Raw genomic sequence first — 11,924 nt, forward strand, 5'->3', positions numbered from 1 at the left:
GCCTACCAGATCCAGTCAACACACGTTTATAGTCATATATTTTTTTATTTGAATGATAATGGGACGCATCCTGTGTCTTTGAAGCATAGCATAACAGAAAATTGAACGCTACACAGACAACAGGCATGTACTGTAGCCTTTCTCCAAAAATAGGCATCAGATAGGTCCGTACGTAGCTCTACATGCCAAAAATACCTTCCTGTGAACTACGGTCACTGGCACTAAAAAAGGTAGTCCAGTCCACATGGGTTAGGTAACTTGGGCTGTTAAGATTACTGTTATTCCCAGCCAACAGCACTATTGTTCCAAAACAAAGTATCCAAAACAAAGTATTCTAGTTTCCTAAGTATTCATGCATAAAATATGGGACAGAGTAGCCAAATCAAAATAATTTATTTTTTTGTGACATTTCATACAGTTCTAGAATTTAGTGTCTCAAACACTTAAAATCAATCCATTACTATATATCCTCTTTTGCACCCAACCCAAAAATAAACAGAAAATAACCCAAACATTATGGAAAAAAAAAAGCTATTCCTGTAGATTTTTGCAAGCTTGTCAACATCAATATCGTTACTGTATGTTTTCTAAAATTATTTCACATTACTCAAGAGTAAGATTCTTTTTAACAAGTTAGTGCATTTATTTCATTACACTAGATCACTAGCTGCTCATAGTCATTCATGAAAAACAAAACAGCCCCAGTGATTGGTTACTCATTTGCTGCATTACTAAACCGAAAGTCAATGCATCAAGTATTCTCAGCGGAAATCTCAAACAATATACAAATGTCATATGCGTGATTCTTTGCCAATGCGATTTCACACAACTTTGGGGAAACCAGCCTACCAAGATTGGAAAAGCGTTGCACAGTAGGATTAAAATAAATACAATTTTAAAAGCAATACATAACGAGTCAAACTTCAATACTAGGCCAATCTGTCTTTTTTTGTTGAAATTAAACGGCAAACTCACCCTAAAAAAGCAAAAAAACAAAAAACAGGTGGATACCGGTTTTTGACAAATGCCTCACCCTGGAAGTTGTTCAGCACTAGAACAAATACATTCTCAGACACCGCTAGTTAAGGGTTAATACAATATAGCATAGGCAACTACATCCCTACAGTTATAAAGTCCCGTTTTACCATGACTACATCACTTAGCTGACCTCATTGACAACTCAACCTATCAAATCCACTATGATCATAGACAGCTGGCACATAGCACATGGAAATGGTCTGATATTTTTAACCCTTTACTTGGCTGCCAAATGAGTAGAGCTATCAATCTCTCAGCTATCAGCACTTTTCAGTCTACATCTGATACTATACCACCATTATAATAAAAGGAAAAAAAAAGGAAAATAAATTGACTGATCCTGGATGTCCTGTTATGATGGAGATATTGCCAAGCACAACACAGTCATGTCTGACCATAAATCTATTCCCCATTTATACAAATGGGTCATCCCACTATGAGAAGTTGTAAACCGAGAGCTTGACTGATAATCAGAATAAGCATGTTCTGAATCCTCTGGGTGGGGCCCCCAGAAACATCAGGAAAGGTACCAGAGATGACTCAACTTAAAAATACACAGCTTTGGATCAGGGTAATGCATGGCTAAGTGACCGATGCGATCTGCCCCAAGTAGATCGCTGCTTAAAACATCATCTCTGCCAACCACAAATAGAACTGTGGTTGAATTGCCATTAGTTGCAATTCTGACAGACGTGAGCAGGTCATTAACCAGGCTCCAAATTTCAGCATATGAAACATTTCATGAATATACATTAGAGGACCCAATCTGCCCAATTTCAGGACAATGATTCTAAATGCATGTACTTAGAATTAGCGACTTCATGAAAGAAAGAATTATTGTCATCGGTGCAACAGAAAACTGGAGCACATACATCTGCTTGCTTCACAATCAATGCATATACAGACATCCGTTAACCCTTTCCCATTTTTGCAAAATCAAGTACACAAGCAAGAGAAAAACAGAAAAGGATGTCTCATTGCGTGTTAGTGATATCTTTGTATATGTACATGACATATATGCATGTTCTTTTCTTCTTAGTGCATATGTTCCTTGCAGACCAACATCTATTCTTTAAAAAGGGCAGAGGGCCGTTACAGGGCCAGTGTCCCACCTCTCTCAGGCAGAGTTGAAAGGAAATGGCCTCCTCAGAAATCACTCTGATCTGAAATTCGGAGAAGAATTGAGGCTTCAGATTATACTTTTTTTCTTTTGTTTTCCTTTTCAACTCCTCCGTGAAAGTTCACTTCATGAGATGGCATGTTGTTGTCCATTGTCCTGGATGTCCCACTCTGTTTCATTATTGTCATTGCAAAAGCTTTTCTTTGGACATGTCCCAGGGGTGAGAGGTGGCTACCATTAAGGTTGTTGCTTTTATATGTAATTCATTTTTTATATATTTATATATATATATATATATTTTCATACATTTTTTTTTTTTTTTTTTCCTCAACCGTATGGTGTTTTACTTTGGCAATGCTGGGGGAATATTCTGCTCTTTGCCAGTGTGTCTGGGGCCCCCCTGGGGGAGCTGCGCCGGGCCGGTGGGGGGCGTCTCTGTTCGCGGAACTTGAGGCCCCCACTGCCTCGGGGTCCGTTGCTGCGGTAACCTTGGGAGTCGCGTGGGGGCCGGCTCTCTTTGCACTCCCAGCCCCCATCTCGCTCGTGGGTCTTGTCCTGCCTGTCTCCAGGGCTGCTGGAGCCGGGCTCCTCGGCCTTGTTGACGCGCAGCTCCCGCAGGGGCTGGCCTGCCGCGCTGCCGGAGGGGGACGGGGCCTGGGCGGGGGCTGGGTAGTCCTTGGGTGGTCGCTGGCAAACCTCGGCATAGCTGAGCTTGCGGGGTTCCTGCAAGAGGAAAGACATTTAGAAAGGTTATTTAGGGCTCTGAAAAGAACCTCCCAAAATCTGTCACAGAAACAAAGAAAAAGAGAGCGTGACAGTTTCTTTCTAAATGACATTCTGCGACTGCCATGTCTTACCATTACAGGGATGGGGGCAGTGGTGGTGGAGGTGCTGGTGGTGCTGGAGGCGCTGGTGCTGGCAGCAGCTTGTGAGGACGACACGACACTGGGTTGAGGCTTGGGGCCAGGCAGGGGCTGCGTGGAGGAGGGTGGGTTGGGCGTGGTGGGAGGCGGGGCTGGCTGCTGGGCCACCTTGGGGGTGGGGGGCTCGGCTCGCTCCACTCTCTTCTCATGATGGGTCACACTGAGGGGACAGGAAGGTCATTAGTCTCAGATCAACTCCTTGGGTAAGGGAACGGGCCTTCTAAAAGGCACTTTGGCACCAATTCAGTGACATGGCTCAATTTGATCCCAGTAAAGCAAACCTAAAAGCAATCCTCGCTATTGCCAATTAGAGAAAACAAAATGGCCAGTGAGCAGTACTGGTTTAGAGGGGCTTACCTGGGGACGGGCGGTCCTTGGGGCTGTGCAGCAGGTTTGGTTACAGGCTGAGCAGGACTGGAAACAGGTGCAGCTTCCTCTGGGGCCGGGGCAACGTGTGCACTGGCTTCCTTACTGGTTTGTTCCGTCTGCTACGGAGCACAGACCAGACGTTCATGGAACTAAACTAGTGACTCAGGAGTGGTTGCTGTAACACTAAATGGTAGATATTATTTCTATCTTAAGGTTTCACTTCTTTATCACCAGCAGGAAATCTCACATGAAAAAGCCAAAAGGTGTCAAAAGAAATGTTGTGACAATATGAAAAACATAGATAATACATACACATTGCAGACATTTATTTGCAGAAACTAAGACACTCCTCTTTCTAACTAAGTGTTCAGACTAAAACAATGAAGGCTAGAAAATGCATTGAAAAGATCCTGAAATGGTGATTGGCATGGTGATTTCGGGGGCTGACAGCTGATTGGCAGGTCTTACCTTGTCCCTGTTCAGACCGCGCACTACATCAGACATTCGGTTTTCCAGAACGGGCTCCCCCTGTGTGCTGACCACACTGCCAGGCAGAGGGGGGAAGTTGGTCGCAGCCAGGTCGAACTTGGGGGGTGAAAGCTTCACCTCAGCCAGGGGTGTGGGTCTCTGAAAAGGGCAAGGGAGGAAGGGGGGAGTGAGAGTCAGGGCACAGGAGATGTCGTAAATATGTTTGTTTATTTGGGCCTCATGTAGCCCAAAATGTTGTGTTATCTATCCACTGACGATAGTGTGATGATAGTCAATTCTAATCTAACAGAAGACTAGATGTGTAGCTACCGGGATGCGCTCGTCCTCTCTCCTCCTCCGGGTGCCTCTGTATGTACTCCTCCTACAGTGGGAAGTAAAAGGAGACGCATACAAGGTGGAGTCAATGTCCTTAGACCTGGATAAACCCTGGTGTGTTGTGGAGCAGTCGGTAAGCAGGCTTGCAGCGCTCCCCCAACCGCTAGCCAAGACCCTCAGATCTCATAATCTTGACGCTCATCGGGGGCAGGCGTGGAGGATCATAGCTTAGGGGGAGGGAGAGGGAGGAGGAGGAGATTAAGGAGAGAAGAGAGAGAACCCAAAGCCATTCACCTCCACCGCCTGCCTTACCCTCTATGCGCAGTATGTTCTCATCATCGGGGTCCACCAAGGGCCGCGTAGAGTTGCATTTCAAAACAAGCACTTTAAGCATAAAAGCCTGCATCGGGGAGCCAGGTGGTTTTACCTTCCACGCCCAGCCATGCCGTCGTCAGTGGGGTCCGATGAGAGTTGCGGGAAGGCTGCGCTCATGTCGGTCGGGGCCTGTACCGAGGCCGGCGTGCTGGGGGGCTGGGGGCTGCGGAGGCCGGTCAGGCTCTCCTGGGGGGTCCCAGCCGCAGGGGCCACCTCGCCTGACCTCATCTGGGGTTTCACATGGTTTCTGTTGGGTGGGGGGGGAGGGGGGCGAGGAGGGAAGGGAAGGGTGTGACGACGTGCCTGGAGCTCGCCTACAACGTTGTAGGCTTCGATGTTTACACACGCACAGCATGAACGCGGTGTGTGCCAAGGAAGACTTTAGCTTGTGGTGTCTGTTGTATAAATGTGTCGACATGCAACTGATGTGCCAAGGGGCATTTCCTTTAAGCTTCTACCGTGGTGTTACGACTCAAAGCATTAGACTCCAGGGGTCTCCATCCATGTTCCTGGAAAGCTACCTGCCTGTTGGTTTTTGCTCCAACCGCACTCGTTTGACCCAATTCAACACTCGGTACCTAATCAACCAGCTAATTAGTGGAATCGGGTGTGCTTGATTAGCGCTGGAGCAAAACCCTACAGGCAGGTGGCCCTCCAGGAGCAGGGTAGAGACCCCTGCGACAGATCTCCAAGCATATTGATAAGTGGCTAGGACATCTGCAAGGACATCTGCTAGGACAGTTTGCTTCTTAAATTATTGAACAGAGCCATCAGAAAGCATTGGTGCTCGTGAAAGTTAGTTGTCAAACCAGCATCTAAAAATAAACCTTGAATGGGAAATGTGTCAGGGAGCAGCCCCCTTTTCTTGACAAGACGATTATAATGACGACTTTTGCCACGGGTGACAAACAAAATGGATGGTATGCTGTCTTAATTATCCCTTCCTTCATCTGGCACCTTCAGATCAATGAGGCAGATGAAGTGAATACAGCAGGAAGAGAAGAGGGAAGGGGAGGAGAAACTAAACCAATTTGGCCCCACTGCCACATTCCCTCTTCGTACAACACAATCTAATAAAGTCTGACATGGCCGTGGCATGTTTGGCAGCATATGCCGGTCTCAAGGTGATTTATTCAGTTATAAACTTCTTACATCAGGGTGTAAGAAGGTTAGGAGTCTCCACATCTCTTACTGTGGCATGTTTCTTTGGCCAAATTGACACCTTTACCAAGTAAGGCTGTGGCAACATAACCATTCATACAAAACCAAGAAAGCAGTGATGTGTTGAAACAAATCATAATGCAGTGAAGAGATGGGTGTGTTGGGGGGGGGGGGTCACTGTTTGCAAGGCAAGGTAGTAGGCATTACAGTTACTTCCAAGACAATGACTGAAAGCTTATTTATAGGCCAAGACAGGTTATTTACCAATAACTTACCTGACAAAATTGAATACTATATTATAGTAATTAATTTAAAATAAAAATCATTCAAACGTATTGCTTGGCAAGTGGCATGGGACCCTTTATGGATTTAGGGATGGGGGTAGCAGTGAAGCTGATTGTATAGAAGGGTTATACCTGAAGGCATTTATTACATTCTTTCTTGAATAGAGGGGGACACTGTTGGGACAGTAAGAAGACAGCGAGTGAAGAGCTTTCAGTTCCCAACAGAGCAAAAGTTTACAATATCTCTGGAAGAACCCATGAATGAATCCTGCGAGACAGCACACTGGGAGTGTGCATCATCTAGCCCCACTCCAGCAAGACACTCAGACCAGTGTTCACAATGGTTAAGTTTCTACAAAGTCCCTTAGAACCACATCAAGATCGACACAACACGCTGAGCCCCTGCATTCAAAACCTACCGGTTTCTGTTGAAGGGCCGAGAGATATTGAGAGAGTTGGAGCCCGTTTTGTAGTGCCCGGGAGAGTTAAACCCGTTGACAAAGCCACTGTTCGGAAACGGTGCCTGGGGAGGAAGAAATACCGCAATGTTGCTTGTTCTACGGCACAGTACATCGAAACAAAATAAAAGTGTCTGGTCAAATTAATTCCCCATATTCCTTTTTATCTCGACGTGTGCTTTGAAAGGTTCTGCTGTCATCCAAGTTTGTCAACAGTTTGCCATAGACGTGCTTGCTTACCAGGGGGGTCTCAAAATAGGGTGCTGGGGAGGTTGTCCAGGTGGGGGGGACAATGCCGTAGACAGGATACTGCTGCTGAGGGTAGACGGGCTGCATGTAGAGAGGTGAGCTGTACTGGGACTGGGTCTGGGTCTGCTGGGCGTACATGCTGCTGTCCATGCTACGGTAGCCATTCTTAGCAAAGAAAGTGTTGATGGCCTTTATTCTTGCCTGAGGGTGGGAAACAAATGTGTTTTAGAAGTGAGAATGAAGAATTGGCAGAGAACGACACTGCGACAGTTAAGGGTGTGAAGCAACTCACCATGATGGGTTTTCCCTGAAATGTTTTGACTTCCTCTCTTAAGTATCGGTGCGCCTGGAAGGAAAGGAGTTCTTCATGAGGAGTACGTTATGGAGGCCATATTGACTCTTCAAATCCACTGTGCATTACAGCTTTGGGCGTGTAATGATGTTGTGGTTCTCTTTTGTTTACCTGTTGAGCATCCGTGTCTGATTGGAATGTGATGTACCAGTTATTGTTGTGCGCAAATTCCACACTTATCACCTTCGGACAGTTGTCATTTTTAAAGAGGGCCTCCACTTCCTGTTGAAATGGAAAAACAAATCTGTTTTAATGATGACATTCAAAAATAAATACGGTTGATGTCACCTCAAAGAAAATGCTTCCTCCTTTGAAATGCCAGATTGAAACACTTGAGGACCTAAAAGCACCCGAGGACGGCTGTAGTCTTGTTACCTCCACGGGCGTCGTCTCAGGAACCTCCCTCAGGATGATGATGCAACGCTTGTGATTGGGACGCACCTTCTCTCCCTTCTCATCCACCTGTACCATCGGAGAGGCTGAGGGGGGACAAAAGCGGGTTCGATCAGCACTATGCAACGTCACGTGCACCCAGTTTGACCACGAGCATGCGTGGTCGCCTACCTACATACCTTTTGCTCCCTCAATCGAAAGGTCACTTACATCTCAACACGTCCAAGATGAGGTCCATGTCAGTGGTGTGGGCCTTGATGCCTTCCATGCTGGCGATGGTCCAGATGGGGACAAACTGGTCACTGTCCATCTGGGACATTAGGTACAGGTCCTTGGACAGGTTCTCCCTGGAGCGCAAGGAAAGCAGATAAGCAAACCAAACCAAAACGGATCCTAGTCTATCACACATTTTATGATGATGTTTCTCAGATCAAATTCCAAAGACTTACAAGGTCATACTGAGAATACTATATTCTTTTTTACGCAAATCAAAAATGTGGGGTAACACAGGCGAGTATTATAAAGCATGGGGAATAAGGTATATCTTGCCATACCCTATATTAGTATGCATTTATAGGAAACTCACCTAGAGAAGTAGAACTCCAGCTCTTTCTTGAGTACCTCCCGCAGGTTCTCTGAGGGGAGGGGCTGCTCGGACGTCATCTTGGAGTCCACTTAAAAGAAAAAGAACAAACGTCTGTAAACTACATTAAAGGAACATGCAATAACGAAGGAATTGTAGTCCTTTGTGCTGCAATTATGCCATTCATACTGAGGCCAGGACGTGAAATGCGACTGACCTGTGGTGGCGACCTCAGTCGGGGGGAACCCCGGGTCTAAAGGATCCATGCCGTTCACAGCGACCTCTGCTGCTGCCGCCGTAGGGCTAGCCTCCTCCAGGGGAATGACGCAGACTGGGTATGGTTTACAGACAGCAGGGGAAGGCTCAGAATAACCTGGAGCACAAGAGTGTCAGGAGTGTCACTGATGAATACCCACCGGCGAGTTTGTAACATAACATTTTTGGTTGAGCTGTAAAGTTCAAAGTGGTTTGTGTCTTGTCACCCTCTGTGATGTGGCCCTGGGGCCACTGGGAGCCATCGTCTGCCTCAGCAGGAGCCTCGCTGGCAGCCACAGGCATCTCCTGCCACACCTTGGCATTGGGGTTCAGACCTGCGCCCTTGGAGGTGACCTTCAGCAAGAGATAAACCACGTTAAAGAAGTTAACGAAGACCATTGGACTGTGTTACGAGTTTATCAAACGGAACTTTAAAAAAGGCACAGCCTTTTGTAGGAAAATTATTACGAAAATGCTACGTTGAATCCTGGCTGAACTCATTGCCATCAGAGTATCAACATACCCAATTCAGTAACAATTTGTTTCCGGCCAAAAAAGAGCTGAAAAACATTTTGCAAGTGTAACCGAGTTGAATCGGCCAACTCCCCCCTCAGTAGAAATAACACCCACCTTCTTAGACCTAGTCTTTAGGTGGCGTAGCTGGCTAAAGCTGTGTTTTTGAGGCCCCAATTCGACCCCAGCAGTGAGCAGAAGGGGAGGAAAGGGATACTGGCGAGCGTTGCAATGACACCAGTTACACAAACAGAAACCTCTAACTAGTAAATAGCACATTAAGGGTGTCAATAGTTTGTGTGCATACATGACAAAAAAAATTACTCAAATTGATGTAATTTAATTGTACGGTGTGTCGTTTTTAAGCAAAAAATTCTAATAAAAAAGGTTGTTTGAACTTTGTCACTTTGATTCTTGTACATAACTAAATCTTCCAACAACTTCATTACAATCGACATACTAACATATAGAATACAGCAAGCTACGGAAATAATTACAAGTATGAATACACATGCAGTGCCATTGCATAACTATGCCTGCATTATGGGATGTCAGATACATGTTTGGAAAAAGAGTGCTTCTTCTGCATAGTTACCGCCAATCCAAATCCAGCATTATAGTTGGAGGACAGCATTGCCAATCTACAGTTCCAAGCAGAACATACAAGGCATGAACAAGCCCTTTTCAATGCAGACTGCTTCTCGTCGTTACCAAAAGATAAGCTTTTGGCGAGGAACAATGTCATAACAATGCTTAAGTTGGTTTACACAAGCAATTGTCTGGCATTGACCCAAAGGTTCAGCTACACAAGATTCAAGGTGGCTCAATGCTATTAATACACTCACTGAATGTGTTTGGTTGTATATAAATGGCTTAAAAACACAATGTGTAGAGGTGTGCTACGATATAGCTCAGTTAACCATTAAACAATCTGACTAGAGAAAAAGAGTAGCATATCACGTCCTTCTTAGGGCCAAACTGGAGACAGTAAATGTTAAATAGTCCTGAATAATTCATGTATTGAACTACATAAATGTTCAAAACAAAATCTACTGCAAAACTGATTTTTTTTGTAAGTGTATGAAAATAGTGCACTTTGGGTTTGATTGCTCAGGACACTGGTCCACAGCCGACACGGAAGTGGGGTCGTTCACGAAGACCACCTGCTACAAAGATCCATCCCGTTCCCTCGAAATGAGTATACGGTCTGACAAGAACAGCTGTCACAACTCGACATTTAATTAACATGTACAGAGCACTCCATTTTCACTTGAGAGCACTCAGTTTACCACATTGGTTTCCTGTCTGAGTGGCTGTGTTGGACATTTATTCACATGATAACCACAGAAGGTGTGCCTAGACGCACGAGTTAGCCAGCTGTAACATCTGCTAGATCCTGTGCTAAGCTAGCCATATCTTGGAAGCCAAGTCAGCTGACTGCGCTGCAAAGGCCAACCAGGCATTTGCAACGCATATTATATAGGCTAGCTACTTAGCTAGCGGCAGGCAATGGTCTGCTCTTAACAATTTCTTGGAAATCAACTAGCTCTACACCGGTGTAGTTACATGACTCCGAACTTTGTTAGATTCCCATTAACAGCCCACCAACCAATTGGCTAAACACTTCTCACAACTTACAGGACTGTACTGTACAGTAGCTAGTCTAGCTATAATGATTACTCAGCACACTGCTAAATTGGATAGCTTGCTAGCACGAGTAGACTAGAGCTAAATTTATTGATGACAGCTGTGCACAGTCAGAGACAGACTAGCGCCCCTTGGCTAACGTCCGATTAGCACGTTGGATAAGATAGCTAGCGAACGCGTTAGCAACTAACCAGACTACTAGTCTAGTCTAGTGCTACTGAACCAAGGTTGCTACTACCAACTTACTATGCTAACGCTAAAAAGATGGATGGAACCCTGGTGGCTGACCAACGTGTATTAGTAAAGATTCTAGGCAGAATGGATGCCCTTACATTTTTATTGTATAAGCAATTATAAACAGAACCTGAATGCGGTGCGATGGTAGAAGTTGAAACGAGTTGTCTTGCTAGCTAGCAACGGCGTTAGCAAAGCAGCAAGCCAAGCTAGCTTGCTACAACTATTAGGCCTCAACTCACCATGCCGCCTGACCCTCCACCGATCCCAGGTGGAGCTTCGTCCTTCCCACTGGTCTTCGGTCCCGGATCAGCCTCCTCCTGCAACAGCGGCGGCTCTCCGCCCTGGTCCGAACTCATCGGCCGCCCCTGGGTCACGTCTACCCCGTCGTGTTCTCCCGACCCCCCGCTTGCCACTAACTCTTTTTTACCAAAGTGCCGGCCGGGTTCAGCAATCTATCCAGTTATCTCCTGCTAGACTTGTTTAACCAACACAGTAAGCTAGATTGCTAGCTAGCTGCTAAGTAGCCGGGGCTAGCAAGAAAGCTTGCTACCTAGCTATGAATCGACGTCTAGTGTAATTAATCAAACTCGGAAGTCAATACACTAAATTCAAAAATAAAGGCAATGTGCAACTCATGTTATATCACCGTACTCTCTAATGTCTCATCTGATATTTCAACTTGCGTCAAAGCCGTGAGGCGCATTCCTAACCGGGCGACCGAAGCGGACACTGGGGACACGCACCTTTCCTAAGCGCAGGCAGACATTGGTAAAGTCCACCAACATCCCAGCTAGCAATGCGAGCACTAAATGCCCCATGGAACCCTTTTCTTCCGCTTCCGTTTATCCAGAGACTGCGAGAATCAATCTCCTTTCATTGATGTTCCAATACATTTGAGTAAAAACAGGCACATGTGTAAGTACAAAGAACATAAGAAAAATATGTAAAAGCACACTGTAATTATGTTCAAACAGGAAAAAAATTAAGCCTATGATATTATGTCCAAATTGTAGTTACTTTCCAACTCGTGCAGTATATTTGGTGCTGGTTACTGTTTTTACTGTACATGGGATTGGCAACAATATGCACTCTTTTGCATTTATTTATTTACTTATCTTCACATTCTACACAGGACCCAGACGATAGGAACTTGAAGCAAAGGA

At 45.5% G+C, this 11,924-nt stretch overlaps 1 protein-coding gene across 1 annotated transcript; it reads right to left on the reverse strand.

Moving 5' to 3' along the window:
• Nucleotides 1–377: 377 nt before the first annotated feature.
• larp4aa (La ribonucleoprotein 4Aa) lies at nt 378–11,539 on the reverse strand. The gene is given in 18 exon segments (XM_084680074.1): nt 378–2,566; nt 2,569–2,881; nt 3,016–3,241; nt 3,439–3,569; nt 3,919–4,077; nt 4,249–4,300; nt 4,682–4,876; nt 6,207–6,248; nt 6,494–6,597; nt 6,773–6,982; nt 7,074–7,127; nt 7,245–7,355; nt 7,509–7,612; nt 7,737–7,873; nt 8,113–8,200; nt 8,327–8,482; nt 8,592–8,718; nt 11,001–11,539. Coding segments are annotated over 18 exon segments (2,391 nt in total). The 5' UTR covers nt 11,118–11,539; the 3' UTR covers nt 378–2,501.
• Between the last annotated feature and the right edge of the window lie 385 nt (nt 11,540–11,924).

This window comes from Hypomesus nipponensis, chromosome 18 (assembly GCF_054491055.1).
Source record: "Hypomesus nipponensis isolate SF chromosome 18, ASM5449105v1, whole genome shotgun sequence".
Classification (NCBI taxonomy): Eukaryota; Metazoa; Chordata; class Actinopteri; order Osmeriformes; family Osmeridae; genus Hypomesus; species Hypomesus nipponensis.